Below are 13,055 nucleotides of genomic sequence, written 5' to 3' on the forward strand. Positions count from 1 at the left end.
GTTCCCTTTGGAAAATGCATTTAGGGCCAACTCTTGGATTCCTTACTGAGGCAAGACTCCCACTGAAATCAACAAAAATTAATGATAAAAACTGTGAAATCTTGGAACCACATAACTAGGGTGGAGGCAGGCAGGCAATGTGTATGTGTGTGTGGTGAGCATCATCATTACTGTTCAGCAACCTCCTCTGGTGTATGCAAAGGGTTTTTCCAAAGGGCAAGCTACTCCATTAAGGGCCTGATCCAAAGCCCACTGAAGTCAATGAGAATCTCTGCATTGACTTCAGTGGGTTTGGCTCATGCCCTTCCACAACATGAATTCAGGGAGAAAGTGTGTAAAAACAATGTTTAAACTATAAGAGTCAATAGGCAAAATTCTATTTCAGAGATCCATAGATTCCAAGGCCAGAAGAAACTGTTGTGATCATCTAATCTGACCTGCTGTATAACACAGGCCATAGAAGTTCCCCAAAATAATTCCTAAAGCATCTCTTTTAAAAAAAACATCCAATCCTGATTTTAAAAGTGTTACTGATGGAGAAGAACTCTGCAATGACACTTGGTAAGTTGTTCCAGTGGTTAATTATTCTGTTAAAAATGTACACCTTATTTCCAAATTTGTCTAGCTTCAACTTCCAGCCTTTGGATCATGTTATACTTTCTCTGCTAGACTGAAGAGAGCATTATTAAATATTTGTTTCCCCTGTAAGTACTTATTGACTGTAATCAAGTCACTTAACCTTCTCTTTGTTAAGCTAAATAGAGTGAGCTCCTTCACTCTATCATGATAAGGGATGTTTTCTAATCCTTTAATCATTCTTCTCTCTGAACCCTACAATTTTATCAACATCCTTGACATATTGACACCAGAATTGGACACAGTATTCCAGCAGTGATCACACTACGGCCAAATGCAGAGGTAAAATAACCTCTTTACTCCTACTTGAGATTGTATCCAAAGATTGCATTAGCCCTTTTGGCCACAATGTCATACTGGGAGCTCATGTTTAGTTGATTATCCACCATGGCCCTCAAATCTTTTTCAGAGTCACTGCTTCCAAGGATAGAGTTCCCCCATCATGTAATTATGGCTAAGGCTACGATTATGTCATGGAGGTCATGGAATCCGTGACTTCCATTGACCTCCATGACTTTTTCTGCCCCAGAGCTGGAGTTCCAAGCCAGCCCTGCCCCCGCATCTCCCATCCCCTGGGTGGTGGGGGGACTCCGCAGCTGCCCAGCCGCCGCAGGAGGACGGCAGACCCTTGCAGCTGCCCAGCCCCATGAGTAGGGGGGCCCCGGAGCTCCCACGCACTGTAGCAGTGGGGGACCTGGGAGTCCCTGCAGCAGTGGGTGCTGAACCCACCTACCCCCTTTGTCAGGGATATTTTTAGTGAAAGTTTGAGACAGGTCACAAGCTTCTGTGAATCTTTGTTTATTGCTCGTGACCTGTCCATGACTTTTACTAAAAATATCCGTGACAACAACTTAGCCTTAATTATGGCCTACAATCTTTGCTACCAGATACATACATTTACCTTTAACCATACTAAAATGCATGTCTGTGCGCAGTTTACCAAGAGATCCAGATTGCTCTGTATCAGTGACCAATCCTCTTCATTATTTACCACTCCCCCAATTTTTGTGTCAGATGCAAACTTTATCAGTAATGAATTTGTTTTCTTCCAAATCATTAATAAAAATGTTCAATAGTGTAGGGCCAAGAACCGATCCCTGCAGGACCCCACTAGAAATACACCAGTTTGATGATGATTCCTCCTTTAGAATTGCATTCTGAGACCTGTCAATTAGCCAGTTTTTAATCCATTTAATGTGTGCCTTTTAATCCATTTAATGTGTTAATTTTATTTCATTCTAGTTTTTTAATCAAAATGTCATGTGGTACCAAGTCAAATACCTTACACAAGGCTAAGTATATTACATCAGCACTATTACCTTATACAACCAAACTTGTAATCTCACCAAAAAATATATGAAGTTAGTTTGACAGGACCTATTTTCCATAAAACTATGTTGAGACTGACATTAATTATATTACCCTCCTTTCATTCTTTATTAATCAAGTCCTGTATCCGCTGGGATTCATGGCAGAAGGACAGGCCTGTAATTACCTGGGTTATCCTGTTTACCCTATTAAAATATTGGCAAAACATTAGCTTTCTCCCAGTCTTTTGAATCTTCTCCAGTGTTCCAAGAGTTATTGAAAATCATCTTTAATATGCCAATGATCTCCTCATTAGCTCTTTTAAAACTCTTGGATACAAGTTATCTGGACCCACTAATTTTAAAATGTCTAACTTCAGTAGCTGCTGTGTAACGTTCTCCTGAGATACTAGTGGAATGGAAAGAGTGTTATCATATGATATTACATCATCTGTTTTCCCCCAAATAGAGAACAGAAATATTATCGAACACTTTTCCTTTTCTGCATTATTATTAATAATTCTACTATATCGATCTAGTAATGGACCAAGACCATTGTTAGGATTCTTTTTGTTCCACATATACTTAAAAAACTCCTTCATATTATCCTTAACTCTGTTGACCATAGATTTCTCCCTGTGTCCCCTTGCTTCCCTTATAAATTTTCTATAATTCTTACCTTCTGATTTATATTCATTACTATGAACGTCCGTTTCTTCCATTTGTAATATATTACCTTTACTTCCTTTCTAAACCATGTCTGTTTTTAATCAATAGGGCCTTCTTCCTCGATTGTGGCTTTTTGGGCATCTAGGAAAATGTTCCTAAACAATTCCCAATTATCATTCATATTTTTCTGATTAAATTCTTCCTCCCAGCTGATTTGGCTCATAATTGTTTTCAGCCTTGTGAAACTGTCCCTTATAAAGCACCAAGTGTATATATATATCACAGGTGTGGACTTGATTCTGTTTGCACATTATAAATATGATCAAGTCATGATCACCTGTACCTAAGTTACTGTCAAGATGTCTGTAGTGGCTCAGGAGTGTGAGTACCAACCTCAGTGCACACTATTGAGAAACAGGGCACACACCCCAAATTGGTTGTAAGTTCTATACTTAAATTTCACCAACCAAGTTTCAAGTGTGAACTCCTCAGGCACTATAGCTACCTTAACAGGATGTCACAGACAGTCCCCTTGGGTACTCCAACCTATCTTGCCACCCAGGTAAAGCTTGCCTTTCTGATAGATGGTCCCTTACATCAAAAATCACAACAATGTTCAGGTTATTCCCAGTTCCAAAGGACCAGTCACTTACCCTAGATCACTTGCACTTTAGATCCTACACCAAAAACAACGCTTGTAGCCAATCCTACAATAAATTAACTAATCATTTATTATCCAAGAAAAAGAAATATGAGAGTTATTTACAAGGTTAAAGCAGTAAACATACACACACAAATGAGTTACAGTCTTAGGTTCCAAAAGGTAATAGAAGCTGCTATAATATGCAAGCTCCATAAGTTCTCCTAGGGTTCACCCAGGCTAGGCACTGGGAATCCCTTGTTTATGCTTAGAAATCTTGCCCTCTCCAAGTACAAGCAGCATAGACATACCGTCTTCCCCCAGAGTTCAAACTGATGAGATGAGTTCACCTGCATGTCTCCTTTTCATGGTATGTGCAGAGGGAGAGCGATCAACCAAGTCTTTGTTCTTTGATGCTTCACAACGGTTCATTTGGTTCCAATGAGCCTTCTTAGTGGGCAAGACGTAACACTCCATGTGGCAAACTAGTATTTCACACTTGGACATGCTTCTCTCCTGACTGGTGATTTCAGAACACTTTTGCAGTCACAGAGCAAACACTTAAATATTACCTTATAAATGGGATACAGATATTATAAGTAAGCTTATGATTTAGTTATGGGTATTTTTAGTAAAAGTCATGGACAAGTCATGGGCAATAACAAAAATTCACAGCCCCTGACCTGTCCATGACTTCTACTATAAATCACTTTTGTCACCTTTGTCTGGCTTGTCCTCGACCGTCCCTCCACGAACGCAGGTCGATGCCACACCATTCTATTTTGTTGTGAGCACATTCTTTTCATTTCTGGCCAAAGAGTTTTGTCATGGGATCGGCCCAGCACGTTTTCGGTCTGCCCAGCGGTTGCTTGTGGTCTCTGGGGATCCAATCACTGGTGTGGGTTGTCCACCTATTGTCTTGCCTGCATACTATGTGACCTGCCCATCTTTGCTTTGCGTCGTACATTGCCTGCACTACATTGGTCGCCTCTGTATGCCGTCTGATCTCCTCATTCGGTATGTGATCACGGAGCGATATCTTGCACATTCGCCTTTCCATTGCTCTCTGGGTGACAGCGAATTTTTCTTTCTCTGCTTTCGTCATTGACCAGTTTTCTCCTCCGTATATCATTGCTGGCAGAACAGTGGAGTTAAACAGTTCTTTCCTTTCCTTCCTGGGCAGTTCATCATCCATTTGAGATGTCTTTATTTTATTGAAATTTGCCCACCCCACCTTTCACGTTTCTGCAGCTGAGCAGAGAGAACTGGCCGCTGCAGAAGTCATGGAGGTCGCGGAAAGTAATGGAATCCGTGACTTCTGCAACCTCTGTGACAGACTCACAGCCTTAATTATAAGTGAGATTAATGTATGTAGCAACCTACAAGCATTTCATAAATTCTAAACACATTTTTATCAATCTAATATCTATTTTAACAATACTAACACACATGAGAGCCAGACTGAATTCCAGCTATGCATTTGTCAGTGTGCAGTTGAGGCCGAGAGGCATGGGCAGCGGGTACAATAGGCCAGGGAAGCCTTTGCCTTCCCTGGTGCTGCCATTGACCCGCTGTTGGACACCTGGCCCCAACCCTTCCCCAAGACTCCTACTGCCTCCTCCACTCCACACACCCTCAAGGTCCCTGCTGCTCGCCGTGTCCCTCCTCCTCCTCTGGACAGGGGAGTGAGGAGGGATGCAGAGAGCCAGCAGAATGGCGAGGCTCCGCCAGGCACTGGGGCTGGCAGCTTGACAGGGGGGCAGGGCCTTCAGGGGTGGGAGGAGCTGGCACTAAGGGGATGGCGGCTTGGCCTGGCGCGACTCTGGCGGGGGGGATGGCAGCATGGCTCGGCAGTCACTCGGGGGCCAGGGGAGCTGGTAGTTCCGCCTGGGGCTGGCCTGGCACTCAGGGAGACTGGTGGCTCAGCCCAGGGCTGGGGCCGGCAGTCAGCGGAGGTGGGGGGGGACAGTGGGTCAGGGGGGTCAGCAGCAGTGGGTCGGCCCAATGTGTGGCTGGGGCAGGCGGGCCAGGGCTCCTCTGGTTGCAGGAACCCCTTAGAGTCAGGGCTTCTCCTTTTATGAGGTAGAAGGGGGATTTCAGGGGTCTGGCGTGAGGGGGCGGTGCCTTGGGTGGAAGGGGTGGGGCTGGCAGGCTAGCCTCCCCAAAGCGGGGGTTCACCCGCCGCCTATGCCAAGAAGCCTTGGCATAGGCTGGCACCTGGTCTGCGAGCATCACAGTTATCATTAAATTTTTAGTTCTGTGATCATTTCTTCTTTCTCTCTCAAGTATCTCATGTACATTAAAGAAAACAGAATTTGGCTTTTTGTATCCAAATGAAGTTAATTTTCTCTCTGTTGCACTTTGAGTTCTGGCTTCTCTCTTTTGAATGGAGGGATTTTTAAAAAAATAAGTAATAAAGAGTGTAGAGATGTCTATGTGAGGCAATATGCTGCATGTGCTTCTGTCAGGAAGTGCAGGCTTCCTGTACCACTTTATTAATCATTGCTACAATACTTGGAGTCAGCTCTGTGTGTATATAACTTCCTGTCTTGCTAGTACAAGATTATGATGTGAGCAAGTCTAATCGAGTTATTCACACGGACAGCCAAGCACTTTGACATTTGCGGTGGGTACTTTAGAATCTAAAGTTTAGAGGTACAGGTATGGGTCATCTTCTCTTCCTGATAGGGGCTGCAGAGTCACTATGAGTTATTCTGTCACTTTTGTGGTCTGTGAACTGCAAATTCTCTAATCAACGAGGTCAGAATGAGAAAGAAGTGTCACGTGTATTGTGTAAATAGCAGGCTCACCAGTAACTTTGCAAGATGTGACGGCCTACACAGCCCACCTGAATAGGCCTTCACCTGGAATATCACAATAGCATTCCAGTGTTTTAAATCAAAGTATCCAAATGTAACTAGCCCCATTGAATCAAATCCTAAAACCTGCAACTCTCCGTAGTCTCTGAAGAACTCTCACAGTACTTCTTATTTCATGACGCTGTCCCTGGCTGATTTGCCAGATTTCCACCAGAAATGTGGTGTTTCAATAAGACAGCTCACAGCTTTAACTCCCAATGAGTCACTCTGCAGCTGCTACTGAGTAGCCAAAGTGGGAATCAATGCAAGGACAAAACAACTCCTTCAGAAGCGGTGCTGCAAGGGAGAGAGAGACGGCCAAATCAGGAACTATGCATGCAAACAATTCTGCCTCTACAAAGCTGGAGATGTCCCTTCCCTAGGACCTCACGCCCTGTGAACTCCATGGAGCTAGAGGAGGATATGGTAGGATAGGAAGAAGAAAGAAGGGCAGTAAACCTCACATAACCACCCTACCTCTCAGGCCTTTCACACTCATTTCTCTGCAAGAGATGGTAATCTAGGCCACGGTTACTGGATTATGGGTCATATTCTGCACTCTTTTTCAGTCATAAGAACGGTCATACTGGGTCAGACCAAAGGTCCATCAAGCCCAGTATCCTGTCCTCTGACAGTGGCCAATGGTAGGTGCCCCAAGGGGAATGAGCAGACAGGTTATCATCAAGTGATCCATGCCCTATCACCCAATCCCAGCTTCTGGCAAACAGTCAAAACACTGAACTCAGTGAAAGTTTTGCCCAAGTAAGGAGTGCAGAATAGAGACCTACACTGCATACCATGAAACATCCTAATTACTGATTCAGCCCATAGTTTGTTATGATTCCTTAAGCACTATAAGAGACTAGCTGGTAAACAGAAGATTAGGATATATGTAAAATGCATTACAGACATTTCATTTATTGCTGGTTTCTTTTACCCTAGCAAAGTAGATTCAAGTGTGGAAAGTGCCTATCCTTTACAGAAAGAGTTTGAAATTCAGTGAAGGCAGAAAATTCCTGGGCTGATATTCCACCTTTACTCAAACCAGCCTGAACTCTAAATTCATTTGCATTTGTGGTTATAGTCAGATCTTCACTGTACTTAAGAATGTTGTTTTAATAATACTTTGAAGTTCTACAGAGCCTGATCTAAATATCTCTGGTAAGTACTTTACAAATGTTAATTGAGCCTCGCAGCACTAAGGCAAGGAAGAGATATACAGGGATTACGTGACCCATCACTGAAATGTAGACACCTTTATGGTGGAATGTAGAAGCTCTTTAACAGTGCATGGTGGCAATACGCTATCTAAGTCAGGGGCAAACACTGCCCCCAACAAACACTTCGGGTAATGAAAAATACCTTGATATCTCTAATGGACAAATGTCAGTTCACCTCATTCAAAAGTCAGCACCTGGAATTCCACACTGCCATCTAACACCATTCCAGTAATTAATTCAATACAATTTCAGACTTTCCCTCTGAATTTCTCCTTTTGAAGGTAAACATAGACCAGTGATATTAAGATACTGAAAGTTGCAAACATTCTTTTCTTTTTTCTTGTTTATAGCTCCTTGTCTGGAAAATATGGTAAATAAACTAGAAATTACAGCAAGCACCAGTAGGAGAAAGCATGTTCTGGCAAAGCTAAACAGCATCAGTTTTAAATGGCAAGGTGATAGCTTCATGAACAATTGAAAATAATGCAACAAACCTATCTCACTGCACACAGCTTTTTTAGTCTGGCTTCTTAAAAAAAAGAAAAAAAAAAGTTAATGTCAGCTGGTTTGGGCATTTCCAATCCTCATATTTTCCATAGCCGTCACTGGAAACTTTTATCAAGCAGTTTATGATATCTTGTGATTAAAATGGGCTTGTCAAAGTCCCACACTATAGGCTCTTCACAGGATGTCATGGTCTATGGCAAATTGCCCCCACAAGCTTCACTGGTAACTTTTCAAAGCAAAACAAGCATAAGCCACAGGTTTCTTCCTTTTCTGACTAAGAACTAATTTTGATCTTATCTCCCTGAACTTTGCCATTCTCTTTCCCTTTTTATAGTGTGAAATTTGTTAAATACAGTATATATCTTTATTGGTCAAATAATTCACCAGGTATAAGGCCACTTAACCTTTTGAATGCTATGGTACACAGATTCTTAGTAAACTTCCTTGTGGTGCTATGCTAACATATACTCATCTTTAAAATGACTCCAACTCAAGCAGCTCCTCCAGTTCTAAAACAGCTGCCTAAACCACCCACAACCTAGTGGTTATGGGAACACCCAGCCATATATCAGCTGCCTAACTTTCCCTTCTCTTTCAGCTGCCTAAAGGTCATGCAATCTCCAACCAAGAAACCTGGCTCAAGCCCCCTCTCCCACCCCAGGTGTCATCCATCCAGAAATTAGGTCGAATAAAGGTCAATTATCTTGCTGCAGCTGATCCCTTTAGATCTCTTCTCTCCACTTGTTCATTTGCAAGCAGTATAGGAGGAATTGCATAAACATAGTAGCTGTGATACAAGATAAATAGGAATGCATGACTAACTCTCTTGAGATCAGATTTGAGCTCTTGTTTTGAAGGCTTCTGTACCTGAAAGACGTATAATAATGATATGCACTGAGATTATATAGCAAAAGATGCTAAAGCTCTTTTACAAACATTACTTAATTTTTACAATGTCCTATTTCCATTTTACAGATGGATAAAATGAAGCAGAGAGAGGTTAACTTATAAGTAACTTGCCCATGCTCACACAGTGAAAACATGGTAGAGCCAGGATTAACACTCCAGAGCTCTAACTCAGAGCCCTATGTGCTAACCATTATACTATACTTCCTCTCTTATGTAGACTTAGACTACATAGAGAATGAATTTTCTTATTACTTACACTGAAATATTTCATCCAAATCCCTCACATGTAAATTAAATGAAATTGGGTCATCATCCCAGATGGGGGGCATAACAAACCAAAAATGGTGAAGAGGGAATAAAAAAACTGAACACATTAGTGTGACTTTGAAAAGAACATGCATGAAAGATAAATTTAGAAAAATACTCAGTCCTAACGGAAGGACACTACCTAATATGTGTCTTTAGAGCATCTTCTAATGACAAGAATGTAGTGTCCCCTGTGGAAGAGAAGAGACAGGAAGGATATAAAGGTTGCTGCATACAGAAGGAATCTGTAGCTCTCCTTGGATATCTAGCTTCCACACTGATTAAAACAATCTAGTATAACCACATAGGGTTTCTCTTAAATCCTAGCCAAGAACGGTGACTACACTAAAAGCAAGACTGTATTACAGGCAAAACATGAATAGGGAGCTCAACATAAAAAATGTGTACGGATGCCAGGTTGGTTCTGCAGATTTTTCACACCTCACAAGAGGACATTTATAACATCAGAGGCTCTTCTGGTGCTATGTATTCATTAAGAAAAAATAGCCTAATCAGCATTTTATTATTGTACTGCTCACTGTGGTTAATAATTTATCCATCTGTAAATAGGAACAATACTTAGCACCTGTATAGTGCTTTTCATCTGTGGATCTCAAAGTGCTTTACAGAAGTGGGAAAGCATTGATAACTTCAACAGATGAGGAAACTGAGGCACGGAAAGGTTAGGGGTTCAATTGTGGAGTCCTTCCTTATGCTGGCGAGCACTCACTTAAGTAGTTCCACTGGTTTCAATTGGACTATTCCCATGAGTAAACATTCCACAATCTGGTCCCAAGTGACTAGCCCAGAGTCTCACAGCAAGTCCGTGGCAGAGAACCTATTACACACTTCAATGCAGTAAACCAAAAACAGTACTAAAAATATAGAAAATGTTCTTGTTTTCAGATCACACCATCCAGTCTGTTTTTTGCTGCTGCTGCTGTTCAGTGCAAAAAAGGTAAATTAAATTTTAGCTTCAACTTGCTGGTAATTAAGCTAATCAAAATAAGTCATTTGCTTTCAAACTAGTCACATATAAAAGGTTCTAAAACCCCTCAGTTTTCAGTAAATCTGCTGAAATTTGTAAAAATTTACAGACCTTTTCCCTCCCCCACAGCTAATCTGTTTGGTGATATATATTCTCACAAGCACTGTTTTTATTCTCCAAAATTAGAGCAGTGAGAACAAAATTGAGCCTGGACAATGACGTAGACTTGATGGCTGGATACTCAATGTCACAACAGCTCTCCTATGTGTCTACCCAAAAGCACAGAGTAAGTAAAATCGTACAGATTCAGGAAACTGAAGTACAAAGAGGTTAAGTGACATATCCAAGCCCAGACACTGAATATATGCCAGAGCAGGCACTAGTGCAGAGGTTCTCAAAATGTGGATAGTTCCCTCTAATGTGCGTGCCTGGGTGGCCGCACACAAGAAAATGAAGGGCATGGCTCCACTAATTAGGTGCCTGGACCCTGGAGAAGACACACATGTAAGGTGAGGTGGTGGCCTTTGGGGAAATAGGGGGTAGGTGGGAGGGGGCAGTGGGGCGAATAGAGGGGGTGGAGGGAATTTGGGACGTGCGGGGCTGCGGCGGCCAGAGAAAGAGGCGACTTTCCCCAGCTACAGGATTCCAGCTGCTGGGAAGAGACGGTCCTCCTTCCCAGCCTCAGCTATGTGGCTGCTGTGGTGGGGGAGAGAGGGCACATCCATCGCAGTAGAAAGGTAAGACTACTGATATTAAAGTATGAGTTGTGTGCTTTTATTTGTAGAACAAAAAATGTTAATTATTATTAAGGTTTTTTTATATAGCGCTTTTGTCCAAAGCGCTTCACAATAGTTAGCTAACGGTACAAATAACATTTGGAAAGATCATTAAGTGGTCCGCTGAGACCCTCAGCGATTTTCAAGTGGTCCGTGAAAAAAAAAATTTGAGAACCACTGCACTAGTGTAACTACTCCCTGCCAAATCTTTAAAGTTGCAGTAATACATACTTCATATAAATATTGTAAAGAGTATTTTAATAAGAGTGCAAAGATTTAGAAGATTTACATTGTTATGTATTTTTTCCAGACACGAAGGACCTGAGTATGGTTTTACTTTCATTTGGCCTAACTCCACTGACTTTGATGAGTTCCTCCCAACTTTACAACAGTGTAACCGAGCGCAAAACCAGGCCCTATGTTCATGCAAAACAAAATTTTATATTCCTGCTGAGAAGTTAAGCATGTATGCAATGTTCTCCAAACCCAGCTGGTGTAACTCAATTGACTTCAATGGAGCTATTCTGATTTACATCAGCTGAGGAGCTGTCCCAGAATTCATACCGCATTAATGTAACTGCAAGCACGTTGGTGGGGGAATGCTCTGTTTTGGCTACAGTCACATTATATGCATATTATTTATTTATTTTGTCAGTGTAACTTTGGCTTGAGTAACAGTTATCCACGTGCAATCAACTGTACCCTGTTGCCTTCTTGCAACTGACTGGATGATAAGGCATAGGGAGGGAAGGAATCGTGATCAGTTTCTTTCAGGAACAGAGACAACATAAGAATAAAAATAAAATAAAATATTACTACTAATAATAATACTAATAATAAGCAGGGAAAGAAATGTAAACCAATTATGATATTTTTTTTCTCTCAACAGCGTGACAGGCAATTTGTTCAGCAATCAAAGAGGAAGCCACTACCAGCGTTACCCCCACAGATCCCTGAAGAGTATGAAGAGAAAATCAGAGTCATTGCACTCTATGATTTTTTTGCCAAAGGACCCTGTGACTTAACACTCAGGAAATCAGAAGAATACATTATCCTTGAGAAGTATGACCCCCACTGGTGGAAGGCAAGAGACCAGTATGGGTAAGAGAGGAGGCATATTTGGACCCATTTGTTTCTATCTATCTTACTAAAAAAAAAAGAATTAGAGGCATAAATATATTTTAGGGCCAGATTTTAAAGTGTTCAGCTCCCAGTTAGGCATCTATACGAAGCAGCCAGATTTTTGAAAAACATTCAGCACCCAGCATCTCCCATTGAGAATAATGGGAATCTAGAATCTAGACAGACACACACCAGGCTAAACAAGAGCAGCATTTGGGAATTTGAGAAGAGAGTGAGTTGCTGGGTGCTGAGTAGTTCTGGAAACCTGGCTACTTCATTTAGGACCTGTTGGGTGCAGACCTCTTTTGAAAATCTGGTGCTTCATACTTAATTTGTAAAGTATTTTACAATACAGTGAATCAGAAGAAAGGTTGTGTGAGTGTGATGAAATGGCATTCAGATAAGATAGCAACTACAGTCATATAAGTACCTAGATAGATGTACTGCAATTAAGCCAATTTCTGCTCTCAGTCACACTTGTGCCTATCTTCCCATCTAGTTTCATACAGTGATATCTTATATTGAAGTTACTAGGGTTGCACCATTGTAGCTGATGGCAGAATTGTAGAAAGGGTATGTAATTCAGTAAAATATTGTTTTTAGAGTTAGGTCTGCCTGAACCAAAATCCTAGATCCAAATACCCCTGAACTTTAAAAAAAGTTTGGATCTGAACTTCACTTATGGTCCATCTTCCCTCAGTAATGCTTTCATTGTGTCCCCCTTCTCTCAAATTAATGTCTTCATCCACACCTCCACCTCCCCTTATGTTTGGAATAGCTGCTTTTTTTTATGTGCCAAATAACCATCCCTTCCTAATTCAAATCCCTCCTTTAAACACACTTCTTCCACCTAGAGGCTCAGTGATAATCCACCAGATACATATAAAAGAATTTGGCTTGTTCAGAGATTAGACAGTCATCTGGTGTACTGTGCGTCTGAACTGCAATGTCTGTCCAAATTAGTTTGTAAACCCGTTGGAGCAGGGACCATGTCTTCCTCTAGGAACTGTACAGTGACAAGCTCGCTGACATACGTAATAACCTTGAGCGCAACTGATTCTTTTAGAAGGTGGGAATTAAAATAATTGGCAATTATGTAAAATGTAGGTATATATAT

At 41.5% G+C, this 13,055-nt stretch overlaps 1 protein-coding gene across 1 annotated transcript in view; it reads left to right on the top strand.

The window, feature by feature from the left end:
* Nucleotides 1-9,942: 9,942 nt before the first annotated feature.
* TXK (TXK tyrosine kinase) overlaps nucleotides 9,943-13,055 on the top strand; it is a 28,245-nt gene continuing 25,132 nt past the window's right edge. The window contains exons 1-4 of the mRNA XM_026648160.1: nucleotides 9,943-10,010; nucleotides 10,227-10,326; nucleotides 11,372-11,389; nucleotides 11,727-11,917. Coding sequence (XP_026503945.1) covers nucleotides 9,943-10,010; nucleotides 10,227-10,326; nucleotides 11,372-11,389; nucleotides 11,727-11,917 — 377 coding nt within the window. The remainder of the gene's footprint in view (nucleotides 10,011-10,226; nucleotides 10,327-11,371; nucleotides 11,390-11,726; nucleotides 11,918-13,055) is intronic.

This window comes from Terrapene carolina, unplaced genomic scaffold, assembly GCF_002925995.2.
Source record: "Terrapene carolina triunguis isolate 2854851 unplaced genomic scaffold, T_m_triunguis-2.0 Scaffold66, whole genome shotgun sequence".
Classification (NCBI taxonomy): Eukaryota; Metazoa; Chordata; order Testudines; family Emydidae; genus Terrapene; species Terrapene triunguis.